General features: G+C 40.0%; 2 protein-coding genes across 2 annotated transcripts; both read left to right on the forward strand.

The window, feature by feature from the left end:
- The first annotated feature begins 544 nt into the window (after positions 1-544).
- Positions 545-12,965, forward strand: LOC119430210 (receptor-type tyrosine-protein phosphatase epsilon). Its single transcript, XM_037697655.1, has 18 exons — positions 545-576; positions 684-757; positions 1,141-1,304; positions 1,459-1,549; positions 1,662-1,738; positions 2,908-2,944; positions 3,023-3,120; positions 5,802-5,921; positions 6,815-6,978; positions 7,597-7,732; positions 7,907-8,056; positions 10,294-10,387; positions 10,664-10,740; positions 10,879-11,013; positions 11,214-11,339; positions 11,538-11,689; positions 12,596-12,731; positions 12,831-12,965. The coding sequence occupies exons 1-18, from the start codon at positions 545-547 to the stop codon at positions 12,903-12,905; spliced, it is 1,938 nt and encodes a 645-aa protein (XP_037553583.1). The 3' UTR covers positions 12,906-12,965.
- Positions 12,966-15,429: 2,464 nt separating this feature from the next.
- Positions 15,430-16,230, forward strand: gnrh3 (gonadotropin-releasing hormone 3). Its single transcript, XM_037686440.1, has 3 exons — positions 15,430-15,567; positions 15,755-15,832; positions 16,149-16,230. The coding sequence occupies exons 1-3, from the start codon at positions 15,430-15,432 to the stop codon at positions 16,203-16,205; spliced, it is 273 nt and encodes a 90-aa protein (XP_037542368.1). The 3' UTR covers positions 16,206-16,230.
- Positions 16,231-22,008: the final 5,778 nt, after the last annotated feature.

The raw sequence follows: 22,008 nt of genomic DNA on the forward strand, positions 1-22,008 counted from the left end.
TATAAAAAGAAACAGAGTTTACAATATTGTTCACACTATTGAAACGGCATTTACAATAATATTGCTGTATTTTTACTAATATTCCTGTATTGTTAATTTAACATATTTCTAAATGTATGATTTTTTTAAAATTTTTTTGTTTAAATGTGATTCTTTGTGTTTTAAAGCAGAAAACCCCACCCACCAGGGTGCTCATGTGCTGCCCTCGACATTGGTTTTGTCCTTACTTCTGATTATTGTTGTCCTGCTCACAATTTACTGTCTGAGGTAAATTATAATTTATTTATTTTATCTTTATTTATACAGGTTAGTCTCATTCATTTTCAAGAGAGACCTGGTTTAGACAACATATAAAATATGCAAATAAATCTGCACTTACTCTTTGTCTTTTAATACGCATTAGAATGAAGGAGAACGTTTTAGGGTGGGGGTGGTTTTGAAACAGGCGGTGGGCAATGACTTCTGGGTAAACAGCTGCACTTTAAGTAAGGCAGCAAACAAGAACGGTTGAGTCAGGACAGGCCAGAAGCTCCCTGACGACAGCATGAGGAGGAACAACTTCACTTCTCTGAGATGGTTAATGTTGGTCTCCAAGTTTGTTTGTGATTTATCGCGGGTGCATCGTAATTCTGCATTAATCAGAACGATGTGTTTTATACTGACTTGTTCTGTGGTCGATGCAGGTTCAAGAACCACAAGAAAGCTCTTATTACATCGGTGGATAAAAAGATTCCAAATGGCTTCTTGGAGGAACAAGGTACTCTTGTGCTGCGCTCAAAATACCCAGCAGAGCATGAAAACGAAATGTTGCCTTTTCCGTTTTCATTCATTTTTTATTTGACTTGTAAATTTATATTCCTTATGAACAAGAAAAGCCTCATGAAAGGTGGAAAGGTTGGAGAAGTCTCTCGGATTTCATAGCACGTAGGGAGCCACATAAAACTTCTCTTCAAGTGAAAAATAAATGAACGGAAATGCCAAATTCTGAGCTAAGATAGTTTTTGTGCAGCGGGTTTACGACTCGAGAAATCATTTCTGACGTGCGGTCACAGAGGTAGGAAATCTTAATAGTCGTCAGGCTTGTTTTTGCAGGTGCTGTGAGAGCTTGTAATGTTCTCTGTTGGGAGACGTTTGCTGCCTGACCGCCATATATCCCTTTAAACACAGGAGAGCAGACAGTGGTCCTCCTCCCAAGATCTCCCTCGCCCTCCAAGAGGTACTTCCCTATCCCTCTGGCCTCGCTGGAGGAGGAGTACCGGATCCGCTCCGCTGACGACTGCAAGCTCTTCAGAGAGGAGTTCAATGTAGGCACAAGTGTATTTGTTGTGGATGAAGATGTTTGTCCTGCAAGCTTACAACAAGTACAAAAAAAAGCAATAAAATATTTTGTTAGAGGGCTTTGTACCTGTGGCTTTTTGTTTTGTTCTCACGAGAATTGGACTCTCTCTCTCTCTGTAGTCACTGCCATGTTACTACCACCATGGGTCCTTTGAGGAGGCGAGCAGAGAGCACAACAGAGAGAAAAACAGATACCCAAACATTTTACCATGTGAGTGAGGATTTACTATATGGTCCGCCCTGGGTTTATTGATAAGTAAATCTTAAGAAAAGTCATTGCAACTGTGTATAAAAAAGTAGGAGTTTCTTTGTCTTTGTTTCAGATGATCATTCGAGGGTGGTTTTGAGTCATCTTGATGGACATCTCTGCTCAGACTACATAAATGCATCTTATATAGATGTGAGTATAATAATGTGTAATATGTAAAAATGCTATTGAATATTGTAATGTTTTTCAATCCTTATCTGTCATCACAATGCTTAGAACACTCCTCGTGTGCTTTCGACTGCTGGCAAACTCAACTGGTGGCCCGCGGGCCATTTCCGGTTCGCGGGTGACTTCAATCCGGCCCACTTGATTAAAAATAATAATAACAATAATTTGTTTTGGGTTCTGTTTATTGCAGTTATGATTCAATGCAATAAAATAAACAATTTTAAAAGGTAACAGATCATTGTAAACTTTGGTTTATTTACATAATGGTTTTAATTGCTGGATGTCCGGCCCACTGAGCTGCTGGCTTTCAGAAACTGTGGCCCACTCAGCAGTTTTGTTGAATAGCCCTGATTTAGAGTCTTGCAATGGTTGAAGGGGTTCCTAATTTCTAAGCCTGAGATGCAGAACCTCACAGTCTAGTTGGCTGATTTTTAAAATGTTTGTACAACAATGTGTTTTTTTTTCTTCTCAAATTAGTCCCAGAGCCTTGTAAGGTCTTTTCTATTTTGTCTTGGACATCTCCAACCTGTCTCAAGATTGCAAGAGTTGTATTTTGACACCTGCATGGGATCCTTTTTCAGACTGAAAACATGGCCCGATCTAAAAAAAACAACAAAAAAAAAAACAAGGGAAAGAAATGAGAAACATTTAAAAATAATAGTAATAATAATAATAAATAAAGTCTAAATCTGCCTATTTCAAATGTGTATTCTACTCATTTCAATAATAAATTTGAGGGCAGCTGCCAAGGTGGGTACAATATGGGTGGGGGTGCACAACAAAACAATGTTCATGGTTTAAAATACAGTTTAGTGAGTTGTGAAAAAAAACGGTACTTTTCTAAAGCTGGCTGAATAAAGCAGGACTTCACGGTTGCAAATACTTCAAATTCATTGAGAATGCAAATAAAAATGTGTGTATTTTCTTGCAACATTCAGTAAAGTTTTAGTAAAGTTTTAGCTCAGTCAGTTAGATTCTACCTTTATCATTTTGGTCACTGTCATCAAAACTGTCTGTAAGCATTTTAGGCAGTGGGGGTCCATCTGATCATCTAATATCGTATCAGCTTGCAGCGCTCAAATTGATATTCTGATAATAATTTGTTGATTTTTGTTTGTTTGTTTTCCACACAGGGCTATAAGGAGAAGAATAAATTCATTGCAGCTCAAGGTACACAAACTACAAGCATGTTGCGTTTTTGACCATTAGCTTTATGTGTTTTAACGACTTTTCTTTATTCTGGTTAAGGCCCAAAGCTGGAGACAGTAGCTGACTTCTGGCGAATGATTTGGGAACAGAAAACTGCGACTATAGTCATGCTGACAAATCTTAAAGAAAGAAAAGAGGTAATTTTATTTTTTTGCATTTCTCAGCACTCTTGATGCTAAAGGCTAAACACATTAAATCTATATGTCTCCAATGCGCAATAGGTGAAACGCTTCTTTTGTATTCTCATGACCCAAAGTCAGGAGCATAATTTATTTGACCCCTGTGCTAATGGAGAAACCAGCAGATTACTTAGCGTTGCATTAAATTCAACCTCAACGGGATAATTGAGTACTCAAAAACAAGTTTGATGGGGCAGAATGGAGGCAGTGGGGATCAATGATGGAATAATTGTTGATAAGATCCTAAGAGGCTTCGTGATAATTAGAGAATCTAGTTAATGGGTTGAAACGTCACTGTGAGGACCTTATCGACTGTCAGAGTCACACAAAGTCCTGATGACTGTTTAAATAGGGTCGTGAAATACACCCAAAAATACCAAATTGTCTCTATACCAGGAAGTAACAAATTACAAATATTCAAATTAATGTAATTAAGTTGATTTTTTTTTTTTGAGTACTTGTGCTTTCATGAGTATTTCTTTCAAGTGTAATTTTACTCATACTTAAGTACAATTTAGACCATGTAATCTACTTCACTACTTTTAAAATCAGAAGTCGCTACTGAGTACGACCGCCATTGGAATTAATATTCAAACCGTTCATCTGCATCTTCACTAAAGCTCTCAGATTGCTAACGTGCCAATTACCTATGACATAAGCAAAGGACAACTCCATAGAGTAGAGAGTCATTTATGGACCAAAGATTTGGAGAAAAAGCCAAAATGGAGACAAAGGACAACACTGTCAGAGAAAATGATGAGGTAATGGTTGAGGACGAGTGCTCGTGGCCTAGTGGTGTAGTCTACGTGATATGTGGGCATACAGAGTATACCCATTAGAAAAGCTTAAGATTTTCAATATACCCATTTAAAAGTGCCCAATGATACATGAAATATCATTAGGCACGTGTCATTGATATGTTAAATGGCAGCTAAATGCTTCTGTAACAATCTATCAGTAACGCTTGTTTATTACATTCACTTATCCAGCGAATTATTGTATAATTAATACTTCTGTACTTACTACTTAATACTTGAACATGTGTTGCTTTGATACTGTTTTATAAATTCTATAACAAGTTTTCAATACAAAGCCAACTGTTGTATAAAGTTTGTTCTTCATTTATTCAAATATAAGCATCAGAGAAATTTGGAAATGTTCAATATGATTAAAAATCAAAATAAATTGACGAGTACATCGTACTAACCAGTGCATTTTGGTTTATAAGCACAGTATACGAACCAACCGCGGTAAAGTTAGTTTTACGTTGGATATTCGTGCTCATTGGCTTCAGCGGTGTCCAACGTCCAACTTAAAACTAACTTTACCGCGGTATACCCACTACAAAAATGTGGACTACACCACTGCCGTGGCCATACCTGGAGGAATTTTTATGTACAGAGGGCGAAAAGGAGACAGTGTCCAGATGCAAACTTTCTTTGGTTGCTATGGTGATAGCAGCTTACAAGACCTCAGCATCTAATCTCATAAAACATATTGTGGTAAACGAGGTTTTACTACTATCTGTATGATATTGCTTTTTTATTGTTTGTATGTGTGGGTTATTAGTTTGACTAAGTATGCAAAGATCTTAGATATTGTCATTGGTTTGCCTGGTACTAAAACAAGTAAATGAGAAATGAACTTCGAATGTAGCTATTATATACAGTAAATCAAATTGAATGCCTTCTATTGACAACACAATAAAACATCAGTTTGAGTAGTTTGTGAGAAGAGTACTTTGTACTTTTATTTAAGTATTTTTTATAACACCCAGTACTTTTACTTGTAAATGAGTATAGGCCTGTCGCAATAAACAATAAATCAATTAATCGCATGATAAATTAAAATTATCGACTTCATTTTCATTTCTTAACTTTATCATTTCTTCATGTCTCTTTCTTTCTACTGAAGATACTGGATGACAAAAGGCTCAACTCTGGTGCTCTGCACTGACCCCTCCCTTTCTCTTTTCTCTTTAAAATCCGTTTTAACAATCCAAAATTGCGATTTTGGATTGTTAAACACAGCTAAGCTGAGAAGCTAAGCTACGAGCTAAGCTAACAGGCCAACCTCGGGATAAAACCTTCGTCTTGTCAAAGCTCCAAAATTCACGGTTGAAACCAGTGCCTTCAAGTAAAAAGTTGTTTTTCTCTGCAAAAAGAAGCTGATAACTTGTTTACTAATGTTTAATTAAAAGCTTTGTGTGAAAAATGCTATGCTAAAGAGCTCAAACCACACCGAGTGTCCGCCATTTTGAGAACCAGAAAAAAGGAAGGAGAGACAGCCCATGTCACGTCGAGGGGCCTCCCTCCCATTTTTCTTAAAGAGGCACACTGCTCGCTCCCTCACTATCCATCCTTTGGTTTAAATAGTCTTATACTACCATCCGGTGGTCAAAAAAGAAACTACATTCAAAATACAATTAGCATAAATTATTCTTTAATTTGACGATAATTACTAATTATCGTCAAATTTCAAACAATGTTATTGTTTATCGCAATAATTTCTGAGACAATTAATCGCTGAGTACAAATTTTCAGTAGTCTTTCCACCTCTGCTCTGTACATACACAGAATATACACATGGGTATGACCTCAGTTATAATGATCGTAGCATTGTTGTGATCACCTCACCAGGAGAAATGCTGCCAGTACTGGCCAGAGAAAGGCTGCTGGATGTACGGAAATGTCCGAGTGGCAGTGGAGGACATCACCGTGCTGGTGGACTACACCGTCAGAAAATTCTGTGTTCAATATGTAAGTTTAACTGATGCACATAAGTCAAAGTGTGTTGTATGAATTATGGATGTGCTTTTGGCTCATATTTAGTTGTGAATCAGTGCCTAAAGTGAGTGCACACGGTATATTTAGCTATTTCACAGGACAAAATAGTTGCAAAAGGAACGCACTCTATATAAAGAGAACTAAAGTTTGCTTTTGTTTTCAGATTTTAGATGTAGTTTAAATAGTAGTTTTTTTTTCTGTACTCTTTGTTTAAACACTGAAGCTGTTGTGAAAAGTTTTCTTTTGGGAAAATGAAAAACTTTTAGAGAATCTGTAGAAAAGTAAATGAATAAATAAAAGCCATTTTGGATAGACGATAAAAAAACATATTTAAAGATAAAAGAAAGAAACAGGCAACTGCACATATAAAAAATATTCAGGTGTATTTAAACGTGCAATAAACAACTTGATAATGTTCAGACTTTATTGTTATTAGATGCATGCAGGTGAAGCACATCTCTTTCCTTCCTGAGCTTGATTGCCAAGTTGGATGTCAGAGTGCTGCAAAGCTTTTAGATTTCAAAATTCACTTTGTTCCCTAACCATCTGAAGTCAGACAAGCACAGAAATCCTTTCTGAGTTATAAAGAGAAAAAAAAATGACTGCACAGTAGCTCCTCTGCAAAAACTGACAGCCTGGGTGTTTTTACATTTAGCTCTCTGAAAACAGAGCAACCGAGTGTTCAAGAGAGTGAAATGTGTCTCGGGAGAGGAAGGCGAAGGCAAACTGGTGTTTGATTATTACGTTTTCAAAAAAAAAAACAACAATAAAAAATATTGAGAGCATTTTTGTTTAAAGTGCTAACAGTTGTACTTAATACAGGTGATTTGTTCTGTTCAGATATAAACCGTGTGTTTGTTTCGCAGCAGGGCAGCGACGGGCTCCGAGCTCCTCGGCTGGTCACCCAGCTCCACTTCACCAGCTGGCCAGACTTCGGGGTGCCGTTCACACCCATCGGCATGCTGAAATTCCTCAAGAAGGTCATGGCTGTCAATCTGTCCTACGCTGGACCCATTGTTGTGCACTGCAGGTAAAACGCCCAGCGGGAAGAAGTAAGCAAAGGAACGGTGGTTATAGAAAAAATATAAAAGCTGAGATAAAAATAAATAAAAAAAAACAGTTGAAATGCTGAATATTGGTGTAAAATGTCATTAACAGTTAAAGCTAAATGCTCTGGTATTGGGTTTGCTGGTAATCAGTACAAAGAAATCTGCAGCTGACTGTAGCAACTGCTACAACAGGTGTTCAAGGGGAAGAACTGCTGTTTGTGAACGGGGCCCGCTGCAGAAGAACAACCCCCTCTCCCTTGTGGAATCCAGGCTTTGTGCTCCCAGTAGTGCAGTTTGCTGAAATGACCCTAGTAAATCTATTAGGGGGTGTTTGGGCATCAGAGGTGAAACGCTTTCACATATGCGCATTCACAATTGACTTCTTTGTTATTAAAAAAATCAGCTAGTATAACGAGAAGACACCAAAATATGACATTTTAATATATTTAATTTGTTATACGCGTGGGAAATAGAACGATGCTGTTTTGCGTCTTGAAAGCGGTGAATGCCTCAGCAGTGACTGTATCATGTTCTCCTACTGGACGTGTTGTTTTGTAGCTGTTACAGAGGAGACGTTTCTCTTGTTTGTGTTTCCACAGTGCCGGAGTCGGAAGGACCGGGACGTTCATTGTCATTGACAGCATGATCGACATGATGCACATGGAGCAGCGAGTGGATGTCTTCGGCTTTGTGAGCCGAATACGAGAACAGCGCTGTCAACTTATCCAGACAGATGTGAGTCTCGACCCCTTCCGACCTGTTGTACCTTGAACTGACAGCTCCAACTCGCTGCTCCGGTCACAGCACAAACAAGAAAAGACTTGCTGAACGACCGTGTATTTGTGTGTGTTATATGGTTTGGCAAACCAAATCCACAATAGTTATGACTTCCTCTCTTTTCTGCCTCAGATGCAGTACTCCTTTATCTACCAGGCTCTGTTAGAGTACTATCTGTACGGGGACACGGAGCTGGATGTGTGCTCTCTGGAGGGCCATCTGCAAAGGCTGCACAACACCAGGGCCCCCCACGACAGGCTGGGCCTGGAGGAGGAATTCAGGGTATGAAGGAAGAAGCGCCGTCTTAAACAATTCAGTCTGGAGTGAATCGTTCCCATCACTTCGTGCCTCGCACCGTTATATTATCGTGGAAATATGGCCCAGGGTGCTGCTCTTGGCAGTGGTAACATAAATAATGATTTGGATGAAGTGAAACTTTAGAAGACACCACCATCTGCCACTTCAAATTTGTTTTAGCTTTGAGAAAATTTCCATTTTTTTCCTTGCACAGCCCTCCATAGCGCTCCACACATTGAATGGGATCATGGCCCAATGTCTTTTATCTATTTTTATTATTATTATTATTATTATTATTGTTGTCTCCCAACAGGAAAATGACTTTGTCCAGCCTTAGTGTTTTAGATTAATGCTTTTAAATCACTGTCTGTTTTAGCTACCGCATTTTCCGGCATATAAGTCGCATCAGTCCAAAAAGCATCATGAAGAGGAAAAAACATATAGAAGTCGCTTTGGCATTTAAGTCACATTTATTATGTGTCACCGCTGACCCCCGGGAAACATGCGGGACCGTGGGACCGGGAGGACTCGCTGTTGCAGTTCTTTGAAATTTATCAAGATTAACACCTAAAAACAATTATTTGTTTGCTCTACATTATAGCAAACGTGTGTCTGAGTTGAACTTTTCCTTAATAAATGCACTTTAATGGTCAAAACAGTTTGATTTCACCTGGGCGGCGCGGTGAAATGAAGCCGTTTTGACACTGAGCAAATAGACGTTTGCTGCAGGTGTTCCTCCCCGATCCGGTGGCGGAGCGGGGATGAAGGTTGCTTGCGGCTCTATAGCATCCTCCTGCACGCACCTCGCTGCTTCCCAGGGCCGCGATGGATGGATAGATTGATGGGTGGATGGATGAGTAGCACACCGCAGTGGAGGAAATCCACCCAGCAGGAGCCAGCTGGATACAGGGGGAAGGTTCCCTGCAATGGGGGATTCTCCGCCGCCGTACGGCCGTCCCTTCAGATAGGGTGAATTCCTCGAATAGACTGCATGGACCCCACCCGTTTACAAACTTTCTTTCTGCTACTCGATTACCATTTAGGGGTGCATATTTTATTACCTGCAGTTTGTAATCTGCAAAATAGGATTTTCTGTTTGGGGGCGTTTTACTTGTGTTAAGTTTTTTCTCAGTTCAATTCAATTCAATTCAATTCAATTCAAAAATACTTTATTAATCCCAAAGGGAAATTATTTTGTTGTTATAACTTGTTATCTTCATTTCATTATGAGATGTTATAGATACTGATGGCTGTAGGCAGCAAGGATCTCTTGTAAAGGTCCATCCCACAGTGGATCCTAAGAAACTGGCTGCAGATGCCGTCCGATCCATCCACCCAGACTCGGCTGACCTCTCAGTTCCCCTGGACTGTAGGACCGCTTGAATGCTGGGCTGAACTCCTCCCAGAGCGATGGCCACTCCTCCCAGCAGTCTGCCGAGCTCCTCATAGCTGTGGACAGCCGATTGGAGGTGCAGAGGGACGATCCTGTCCTTCCGCTGTCGTGAGCCATGTTTCCAGCTAGTTCCAGGATCTCAGTGGTCAGGCACTCGAGCACAGCTGGCAGGTAGATGAGAATGCGTCCACATAACATCCTTTTCAACTCATTTGAGAGTTGGGGCCATAGTTGAGATATTATTTGAGCTTTTGAGATGTTAATCAGCTGCTGTTGTTGTAGAAAACAACCTTGTTGCCATGGTTACGCATCATAACAAATGTCCAAAACTTAAAAAGTTTCAGTAAAAATCCTTCCAGCTGCACAGCATCTGATACCAGAGGAAACAATCATCCAAAAAATATGATTTACATCCAGAAAACCAGGAATTAAAGTTTCCAAAAGCAAAATCTCAGAATGAAAGTAACAGAGCTGCCCCAACATGCAGCCACCTTGATTCTAGAAGATTAGATTCTAGATTCTAGATTCTAGAAGTGAATGTTTGTGTGTGTGTGTGTGTGTGTGTTTGTGGGGGGGGGTGTTCAGCAGTAGTTGTCAAAAGCCCAGAGGGCCCTCTCACACCTCTAGCAGCTTTCAAGTGTAAATTGTGTTATGAATGTAGAAAAAACATATATAAGTCGCTTTGGTGTATAAATCACAGAACTGGCTAATCCATGCAAAAAACTGTGATTTATACGCCAGAAAATACGGTACTTTAAAAATCCCCACCTCCAGATTAAAACAAACTTTTTGTATTATGGTAATCTGGTTTCATTTGTCTCCCTATTAGAAGCTGACCAACGTTCGAATAATGAAGGAGAACATGAGGACTGGGAACCTTCCAGCCAACATGAGGAAGAACCGCGTGCTTCAGATTATTCCGTGTAAGATCTGTTCTGCTCTGAACAGCTTTCAGAACACATCAAGTAACATCAAAGTGCCCGGTGGTTTTTTTTAGACGCCGTACACATCTGTCTGATCAGTTCATGTCAGTGCGATTAATGACGATTAAAATAAGGTTTGTCTCTTTTAAGGTGGCAAAATTGCAACTCTTTACTCCAAAATATATAATTTGCTCTTAATAGGCCATCAGCTTATTCAACCATTTGATTCTTTTTAACATCACTTGTGAAAAGTTTCTTTTTCTTTTCCCTTCGCAGATGATTTCAACCGAGTAATCCTCTCAGTGAAAAGAGGACAGGAGTTTACAGACTACATCAATGCCTCCTTTATTGATGTAAGCTCTCCCCGTTGAACTCTTGTATAGATTTCCCATAGAAGTATAAATAAAGCTCATTGTTTCCTTTACAAGCAATGCAAAATATGATGTTTGCTGCACTCTCAAGTGTTGTTTACTGGATGATCTGCCCTCTAGGGCTACCGGCAGAAGGACTATTTTATCGCAACCCAGGGCCCGCTGTCTCACACAGTGGAGGACTTCTGGAGGATGGTGTGGGAGTGGAGGTGTCATTCAATCGTTATGCTCACCGAGCTCAAAGAGAGGGAGCAGGTACTGGATGAGATGCAGATCTGCACCATTAAATAACCACTTTTATGATTGTTTTGTTTCATTTTCTTGTTATTTTGAACCATTTGTGCATGCATTTCCGTTTCCCGTTGTTTTAATTGCATATTTTTAACGTGGCGCCAATAGCTGTGTGGATGTCAGTCAAATAGCCAAGCTGATTTCCGTTCCACCTTTCCCACCAGGAAAAGTGTTTCCAGTATTGGCCATCAGAGGGCAGTGCAACATTTGGAGATTACACACTGGAGCTGACTGGAGACACACAGTGTGAAACCATCACTCGCAGAGATCTGGTGCTCACCTGCAAACACGTGCGTAATGTGACATATCAATCAGAGTTGTTGTTTTGTTAATTTTTTTTTACATTAATCTATTAGAGAATATAATATAAATATAATCTAATTCATGTTTAACATTTCCCCTGCCTTTTCTTTGATCTGATATTTGCCCATCATGCTGCATGCTTCCACTGGTTAGAAACTAATGCTTCAATTTGCTAATCTCATCAGGAAAAGCAGTCACAACACGTTCGCCACTTCCACTTCCACGGGTGGCCTGAGATCGGGACACCAGGCGAGGGACGGGGGATGATCGACATCATTGCTGCGGTTCAGAGGCAGCAGCAGCAGTCTGGAAACCGTCCCATTGTGGTACACTGCAGGTGAGGGCCTTCAGTTGGACACCGATGCATCGTATTGTACATCTACTCGTGCTTTTCTTTCATCCTGCCTTTTGTTTATTATCTGCATTTCCAATTTTATACATGTATATTTTCTTCCTGCAAACGTCTGTTACAATAATGTGTACATTTCCTCAGTAGTCCCAGCATTCAACCCCTAAACCACTTATGTGATCCCTTATAAAGACTTAGCTGTGAAAGCTTTGATCAGAACCTAGCTTCAGGTGAAGTGATTCTAAAGCAGCACGCCCCGATGGGATTGATCCAATCCACTGATTCACAGTCAATTAAAACCTCTCAAAGTGAAATCTCCTCTGACTCCCACCATGATTAATCTGATAAGATGAGCTAACGACAGGAAATGGTGTCATCACTTGCTTCTATTCCTTCATCACCGCTTGTCTAGGAGGGCTTTTTAAAGCTTTTTTCTCCATCTCAGGGGAATGGGGCTAACCCAATGCAATCCCTAACGTCTTTTCTACACTTTCTCTTCCGAATCGTGCATCTCGCTCGCTCTCTCTCTCTCTCGCCGCGGTTTGCTCGTGCACTTTCTCTTCATCCCACCGTCATTGTAAACATTGACTCAGTCAAACACCGAGCTTCCAAACTGATTAGTGTTAGCGTTTGGATTAGCTTCTCTTTAAGTGAGGATAATTACAAGAGCCATTACACAAAGGTCACCTTTACTCTTGCTAACTTTTTAGGTTAAATACAAACAGATGTGCTCAAATTAGATGAGCAGCAGCTCTGTGGTAAATGAATTTAAAACATTTCTAGGTGATTTTCTATTTGTCTGCTGCAGTTTTGTGACAGTTCACAGTTTTGATAGATCTTTTAATGTGTATTTTGTTACGCGGTCGCTAATATTTCTGTTGGTTTTGCCTTTAGTGCTGGTGCGGGCCGGACCGGGACTTTTATTGCTCTCAGCAACATTCTGGAAAGAGTAAAAGCTGAAGGCCTCCTGGATGTTTTTCAGACTGTAAAAAGTTTACGTATGCAGAGGCCACACATGGTTCAAACCATGGTAAGAGCAAAAAGAAGAAATCATCATCCTGTTCGTGTTGTTCGGAATAGTTTCTACTCGAATACATGGTCATGCTTCTCCTTTTGCTTTTCCTTCCAGGAGCAGTATGACTTCTGCTACAGAGTGGTCCAGGACTTTATTGACATTTTCTCAGACTACGCCAATTTTAAATAAAACTCATCAAGGAACGTTTCTGTGCAAATGCATTTTGTTGTTTTCTAAAGCCTTTTTACATTTTGAACTCCACCGCAGGACTAAAAAGCGTGTGCCATGTGATATACAGAAGAGTTTGTATGATATGTAGTGTTGAGCAAATATTTTTATTTATCAGTGGGGTTGCTAGATTGTGCATGTAATATGATTTATTTCTAATTTGTAAATATTATTTATGATCCATGTTCATACACATTTATTTCTGTTAGTTTATGTATATTACCTCACTTCTTCCTTTCTTTCTTTCTTTTTTTTTCAAATCAATTAGACAGCTGGTGCCTGTTGCAGTTTCATTCAGACTGGGTAACTTTTTTTTTTCTTTTTTTTTTTGCCTGTGGCAATGCTGGATTTGTGCCTACAACTTAATGGCCCTTTTCCATTAGTAACGGTACAGCACGGTTCGACTCGGCACGGTTCCAAGGCTTTTCCACCAGCAACGGTTCGTGGAACCGGTTCCTTTTTCAGTCCCTTTTTCTCTGGGGTTCCAACCGGGCCGAACTGACCCTAAAACTACAACTACTACCGAGGGGATTAACCTGAATAAATGAAGGTTGAATTAAAAAACAAAAACCTTAACGCCTAAACACCGTCAGTCACTGATTGGTCAGGGGGTGGAGTCACTGGTTGTTTGAGAAACTTTCACAACAACCTGATCCGCCATTTGCAATAACTCGAACTCGACGAGCGACTGAACCTATTTTTCAGATTTTACAAACAATAATGACAACACCGTGGTCTAATGCTGAAGTGCAGGCATTTTTTTGTGCTTGGTGGCTGACGATAAAATTCAGAGTGAGTTAGGTGGAGCTCTGCCGGTCCCCCCGGTCCTCTCCTGCGGAGCCTCGGAGCCCCCCTAAGGCCGGGCAGGGCGTCACCTCCCCGGCTCTTAGCTTCGCCATCACCGTGGAAGATGCTCCGTGCCGCCGACCCGTAGGAGAGCACAAGGCCGGGGCACGGGCGGACTCGGCCATGCAAGCTCCTGCGGGCTCCGAGCTCCGCTGGTCACGTCTCCTGCGAGCTCCGAGCTGAACCCGTCCACTAGAACCGTAACTGAAAGTATAATGGAAACACAACTCATATCGTGCTGTACTGGTACTAATGGTACTAATGGAAAAGAGGCAGTCACACACAATCAGCTCACATTAAAACAGGCAGGAAAATAACATTTCATCATATTTAAATATATTATTTCAGTCATGCTCAGCTTTTTCTATAATTTTCATACAGTTTGACTGCATATAGTGGAAGCTAGTGCCATATCGATTAGACATAGCTCTGATCAGGAAAACTTGTCACAAAGTGACACATTTAAAATGATAAGCCAGATATTTACTGTGTTTTTGTTTGAATCTCACAAAAACATTAGGAAGAATGTATTGTTTTAGAATGGTGGGTCAACGTATGGATTATCAATTAAGTACATAGTTTTAATATTATATCTAATTTAACATTTTGCAAATAAGTGGGTTTAAAATCCAAATAATGTCTCTAGAAATTTGTTTAGACACCTTGATGTTTCTTCTTCTTCCCTTTTAGCTTAAATTGTGCATGTCTTGATTTAAAGGATTAAACATTTCTGGGATTTTTTTTTTTTAAGGAAATTGTCATAAAACCAATTCACAGGGATGAATGTAATGCACAACTCATTCATATTTAATTGTTGCATAAAATTATTTTTTTTGAAAAGTCTGTGTTTATATTTTTGCAGAATTAGTTGAAAATCTTTCTGTGTTTGTGCCTCTAAAACGTTTGTAAGATTGGTTTATCCTGGACTCACAGATCATGTTTTTAGTGTACATAAATATCTGTTGTGGTCATTCATTATAAATACATTTTTGGCATTCAACTTTTCTTATGGTAAAGAAATAAATAAGGGTAATGACAGTAAAGCCTTACAGCAAACATGACTAACGTAAGCGCATCTCCTTTCTGTGATGTTTCTGCATTTTTCTATCTGCGGATTCTGAACAACTCTTTGCTAAAAGCAGTATTCAATAAAATATAAATGGAGATTAATAGATTCATCCAAATGCCTTTTTTTTTGAGTACCACTGCACAGATGCATCCAATACATCAACACAAAAATGTTTTGTAATATATATTTAATGCTGCTTGAACCCTCCAAGTGATGTCAGCATATCTGAGCACTTAGCCAGCTCCATTAGTTGTGTTTTGTGTCCCATTAGTCTGTAAATGTGTCACACCTGCAAAAAGGGGATTATAATCCTGACAGCAGCCTTGTGCAACAGCTATAAAATCCCCGTCTGGCTAATGCAACACATGCTAACCAGGCAAACACAGAGGTGAGAGTCTTTACTGAAGTTTGTTAAATCATTATCAGAATTAGCCTTCTTATTAATTACAGTCTATAGTTTGTTAATGGTCGGTGCTTTGCGTCGTACAACTCTGGATCTGGGAGCTGTTAGAGAGCTGGTGTGACATTAGTGTTTTTATTATTACATATTTGGCTTCCCCTGCATTTTTAATGAAGGCGAACAGCAGAGTTGTGGTGCAGGTGTTGTTGTTGGCACTGGTGGCCCAGGTCACTCTGTGCCAGCACTGGTCCTATGGATGGCTACCAGGTGGAAAGAGAAGCGTGGGAGAGCTCGAGGCGACCATCAGGGTGAGCGATTATTTTATGAGTAGTTTCAGTTACAGGAAATGTGCTCACTTCATTGAATTAAAGGTACATTTTAGCAGAAATAGCCTCATGGATTTGTTTTATGACACCTGATTAAGAATGTTGGAGCTAAAGAAATGTATCCAAACTGTGTTGTTTTTTTCCCCTTGCTCTCTCTTGTTGCTTTTAGATGATGGGCACAGGAGGAGTGGTGTCTTATCCCGAAGAGGCGAGCGCCCAGACCCTAGAGAGACTTAGGCCATACAACGTAAGTGCTTATTATACATAATTTATCAACGATGTTTTCTACAACTGTATTATATTATATTAATGTAAGCGGTGCCGCTGCAACCGCTGTGTTCCAAAACGGCAATGACAATATACAAACCGTTTTTATTTTTCTGCTTTTGCATGACTGATTATGTGCATGATTAATTTTATCTGTTGGAGTGATGGCAGCTGTAATGTTGGTGCGATGACTTTGTTAGTTATCTTGTGTGCTTGAATGTTAATTAAGATTTTCCACCAAATCTTCCAATATGAGTAATGAATTATGACTTAACGTCTCGTTTTAATTTCTTCAGATTAATGAGGATTCCAGTAATTTTGACTGGAAAGTTTGGAAAAAGGCTCTGGAATGAACACGGGACAACAAAAAAGGAAGATGGACTGTACTGTTATCATCAGTATGGATGCATGCCTTTAGCCCTTGAATCCACTGAAAATTGTAATAAATATTTGATCCCATCCTCGTCACAATGTTTTATTTAATTTGAAAGGTGATACACCTTAAGGGTTTGGTCTTTAGAACAACAAAAAAACATCTTATTTAAGAGATTTTAAATAGATGAAATTGCCTTTGGCATGCAGCCACGACCGACAAGCATGACAAACTTATGACACAACTGTCTTAGCATGACAACAGCTGGTGATTAGAGCAATTTATTAGAAATCAATGATCTAATTGAATTTGCTACACTTTTGGTAATTCCATTTTCTGCCACGCCAGTCATATGAATATGCAATGTAGACAATTACACTTGTTGATTTCTGCGCTCACTTATCTTACTGTTGATTGAACAAAAAAAACCAACAACAACAAAAAAATACAAAACTAACCTGTTTCTGCCTGCAACGACCAAAACTGCTCTTTTCTTAATTTAGAGGAACTGCAATCATCCAAAACAAGACAAAAAGTGCATAACTTTATGGTTTTCCCCTCCTCTCTGTGTATGAAATTGGCGTTCATTATAAAAATTGGAATTTCATATCAGGAAAGGAGACGAATCAGCAGGGGGCATTTGTTTTAAAGAGAACTCATTTTGTGGTAAAACCCCACAGACGGAGCACCATACTAATCGCCTGGTGCATAAGGGGCCAGGATTCATGAACTGTGCTGACACCTGGGAGGCCCCGCATTGTTAGAGCGTGGCTGTAATGCACACCAATGAACTCAAACTTGCTGGCACAACTGGGAAAAGGTTAACATTATAAGCGCACATAGAATTAAAGAGAAATTAAACCACATTCCAGCGCACTTCCAGAACAATACGTGTTCATTTGCGATACTTCGCCTCGTTGCTTTAATATTCACGCTTCTAATTTCCATAACACAATCATTTTATTTGATGAGGAAAGATGCTGCATTTGTATCGAAAGCGTTAACGTTTGGCTTTGCCCTCTTTTCCAAAGTTAGATGGGAAATTGTTGTCCTGGGCATTTTCTTTTGAAAGGCGCAATGAGTTTAAACTTGCCTTCGCAGGGAGTTCAATAATTTTATAACGCTTTCATAAAAAGATAATTATGTCTTAACAACCTGTTCTAAAATATGGTTTTAATTCAATTTGGTACACTTTGGTGAAAATAATTAATGTTTACAGATAAAAGCACAAAATCCCATAAATTCCCTGTTTAAAAAAATGTAAGCGTTTGTTGTTAAAGCCAACTTTCTCCCTCCCAGTGTCCTCATCAAGGACCTGCCTAATTGCACGTATATCAGGACAACAAAACCTGCTGGTATCTGTGTTTCCAAATTTGATTTAACCTCACTTTCTCCTTCCCAGACCCCCTGGTGGATATTCACTTTGTTTACCTCAAATTAAACTTCATATTGTTTACAGCCTCTTGGTCCCTGAACATTTTATAGCCTTTTAGAATTATTTCTTTATTTATTTTTTGTAATGATTGTAGAGTTGGGATTCATTTGAATGTTTCCCTCATCTGCATGAAAATTATATAATTAACTTTTGATTAACCAGCTCAGTTGAGTTGGTTCCCCCATGCACACTGGTGAATAGTACCAACCGCATTTTAATGACTGTTTTCCAATTGAGTGGCGACCTTTTCATCAAAGAGCCGCAACTGGGGCTAAACAACGGATAGAAAATAATCACGCTGAAAACAATGGTGGAGGCCGACAGGCTAGGATGTCATCCTTAAATATAACAACAAAGATGAAAGCAACCTCACTGCGTGGAGTAGCGGTGGAGAGAAGCCAAGCGCTTGTGCTTGGATGTCCCATTGTAAAAAAAAATTGTGGAGGTCACGTCCATTGGCATAAAAAGGGAAAGGACAGGAAACTGAGAATGGCCCATTGTTACATGTCCTTGCTCAGAGGGATTTACATTATGAGGGCCAATGCATTTTTGATACTTTGATTTATGTGTGTGTGCTAATCATTTACTTAAAAAAAACAGAACATATTTGGATAATAGCTCTAGGAAAAAAAGGTCTCAGAGCTCCTTATCCAAGGCTACAGCGCAACACTACACATGCCAATCAAGCACGTCCAAGCAGATGCGCATCCTCACACCGTCTCCCTTCGAATGAGTATTCTATCACATGCATAAAATAGTTTTCATTTCATCACCGTTGTGCTCTTTGCATTGTTTGCATTTCCAGTGGGTCAGAGGAAACTTTTATCGAAGCAGCGATTGTAATAAAGTCATTTTCCAGGTGCTTGTTGTGATTCTTATTATGAACAGAATGATAATTTCCCCTGGAGGAATCTGGCGCTGCATTTCAATTGAAGTTAAGTGTGGGTCTTACTGTGTTCCCGCAGGCAATAGTAGAAGGCAAAGTCATCTTCAGAGAGAGTCTAAATGTCAGGGAGGTCTTCAAACAGGGTTTTTTTCCCCTCTCCCTCAGTCTTACTGAAAGGGATCTTTGGAAGCGCAGTGTCTTGGAATTGATATTTTAGATGGAAGGTAAACGGACAGGTTGAGGGTTTAACATAGCAGTGGACAATAAATACAACCTGCAAATCTACAGTAGAGTGGTAAAAATGAAAATATTGCAACTTTGAGCCGTGGTCGGTGCAGTGGTTACAGCTGTTGCCAATCAGTGATAATGCTGGAGGATCAACTCCCAGGGGCCTTTACATGTTCTCCCTGTATACATGTTGTTTTTTCTTTACTCCAGTTTCCTCCCAAAGACCAAAACATGCATGTTAGGTTTATCTTAACTCCAAATAAAAATGGTGGTGTGGGTTAAAGAGTGAATAATTGAAAGTCTCGGTTGTCTCTGTGATGGACTTGCGACCTGTCCAGGGTGCACCACAGTGACTGCTGGGGATACGCACCAGCTCCTCATGACATGGAGAGAAGTGGGTAAAGAAAATGGATGGTTGGATGGATATTTTTCTAGAGATGGTGTTGTTCTAAGTTAGATTTGTTCTAACATCTGCTCTATTCCTCTTTTGCCATATCTTCTCATCTCCACATGGTGACACTCTTGAGCTGTGTGTTTTGAATCCACTCCAGCGCACCGGTCGCCCAGCAATTCCATCACTTAAGTTACTGAAACTGTTATCTCTTTAAATCCAACAAAATCATTTACATCAAACTTTGGGTAAAAAAAAATTATCTGCATTCTGACTCACTAAGACAGACGTAAAATAATAATAATCATTTTGCTAAAGGGCTTTACATTGTCTTGAAGTTACACGGTTGTGGAAAAAAATCTATGAGTAGTCTTTTGTTTCCTCTTTGTTTTGCCGTTTCAAGCCATCCATTAATTTTATATTCTTCTTTTTTTTTTCTTGTAATGGAAGAGTTGAGGAACAGCTATCTATACGGTAACATGTACAGTAGTGGATTGGCCTTCCTTCTCCTTCTTGGCTGGCAGGGAACCTTCCTGTTGTGATCCGACTTCTCTTCTTTGATCAAAGAACAGTGTTAAAGCACTGGGAGAAGGAGGAGGTATGAAATATGAATGAATACAGCTGTGTTTTGATGGATATGTCTCAAAGTATCCCAGTAAGAGACTGCTAAAGGCCAGGAAATCTGTTTGTGTTGTGGAAATAGGCTCTTCCTCGCTTGTTTCTTTACCAGCTTCATCTTGGGTAGCTTTTCACTTCATATTTTAGAGATCCTTTTGTTGTACTAAGAGGCTCTAGTTCATAATAGATACCATTAATGACACCCTTTCCTTTGTTTGGTCATGAAAACACCTCTTGAACAAAATCAAATGGCTTTATATGAAAGGAAGGTATTTATTATTTTTCTGGGATAGACCTCGTAAAGTTCTTACAGACAGAATGAGATCTTGTGTTAGGTGACGGAGGCTTTGTCACAAGTTATGTGTATGATTCCGTTTTCTTTTCTAAAGCCACATCAGGGAGCCGTGACTCATTTTGAAGTCAGAAGACGATACGGCGGCGTAAAACTAGCAATCCCGAATGAATTTGGAAACTATCAGAGCTCAGAAAAATTTCCAATTTTTAGACTTGGATGAACTTGCCTTTCAAATTGCACTTCTTTAATAAACAATGCTAATAAAAAGAGGTGCTCATAAAAAATACAGTCAGTGGGAGAGGCTCCAAAAGGGCAATCAGTGTCTGCCTAAATAAATTTTGCAACACTTCGTAGTTAACGGCTTTATTTCCTGTTATTTAGAGACAGTTTTAATCAATTTGGGATAACGTTAGGAAATCTCCAGCATTGTATTTTTGGAGCAGGACAGTGTCTCCAGGCCACTGCAGGTTCAAAACTTTCTGCTTGGGCTTTATTAGCCTCACTAATAGCTGGGTTCCCCAAATGCCAGGGTCCACCTCTGCTGGGAGCAGGGGCTCAGATCTTGTCAGAGAGGGGTCGCACTAACCAACTGTAATCTTTAGGGTACTCCACTCCTGCTGACCTACATCTAACGCTGGTTCCATCCCTCCTGCTTACCCCCAACTGCTATCCTTTCCCTCCCCAATCTGGCCTACCCATCCCACGTCAGTTACGCCACCCTTTGCTCTCCCTCCCACATCTTACCACCCTTGTGTGATAGAAGCCCCCTCCTCACCCAGTCCAGCCCTTGCTTGTTCCATCTTTGTCCGGCTGGCCGCAGCGAGGAGCACGCCTTATCCTGTGGTAACGGCAATTAGTGGAGTAAAGCAAGCTGTGGAAAAGACTGGATCCCTGTCCACGTTTCAACCCCAGATCACGAGTCTCCAGCAAGACTTCAAGGCAAACCATGCAATTAGCTACAATAATGATAATGTGTTGTAGGGGAACAAAGGGAGGGCAAAACAGACTACTGTTGTGAGGCAGAGTGGGGTGCTAATAGTAGGGGGGGTTATTTGAATGCCCTGGTGCAGATAGGAGACCAAATCTCACTGATTATCAAACGTATGATGAATTACATTTTTCCTCTAATTATCCATGCCTTTTATGTGTAAACCAACTGGGTGAGTTTTGCATTCTAGACATTTACGGTCAGTGGTCTTTGGGCACCACACTGGGGTTACATCTTTTATTCCTTCCAAGAAACATGCAAGCGGTAACTTGTGTAACTATGCTCATGAGAGGAAGAGAGAAATGCACTGACACTTTTTTAGTTGAGTTAATTAGATACTTGCCAAAATGTTTGGCAGCATTACAGAAATTGATAAAATAAAATAAAGAGGGGAAGTATGTGGTTTGATGTTTGACTATCGCAGATGTGTTGACACAGAGTCCAAACACGCTGGAAACAAACCACAAAACCCAGACCACAAATAACAGCATTTCAAGTCAAGGTTGTGAGTAGATACAGTTGAGAAGCAGACTCGCTGCCTTGGTTGGAGCACAAAAGAGCAGCGCCTATTCTCTCCGCTGTGAGCAGAGACCATTCCTACAGTCTTACATCCAGAGGTTTATAGAGGATATTTTGCTGGGTGTTGTGCAAAACGAACCGTGTCCCCAGAGCAGCAGCAACTTCACCTTGGCGGAGTAATGCTGTGATATTCTGTTTATTCTTCACTCACTTCATTTTACTCAGAGGAAATCCTCTGGAGATGGCTTATCTTGGAGCTGGAACAGGTGCACTCTAATTTACTCCTATTGCTTGGGGAGCCCAGGGGCCCCTGTAGAGAAGAAAGTAGCGATGTAGCACACTCCACTGTAAAGCACAAACAGCCAGAGAAAGAGCATTTAATCGAAAGGGAAGAAAACTGTGAGCTTTGGGTGCAATCGTATC

The sequence above is a fragment of the Nematolebias whitei genome, chromosome 1 (assembly GCF_014905685.2).
Source record: "Nematolebias whitei isolate Nwh7 chromosome 1, NemWhi1, whole genome shotgun sequence".
NCBI lineage: Eukaryota > Metazoa > Chordata > Actinopteri > Cyprinodontiformes > Rivulidae > Nematolebias > Nematolebias whitei.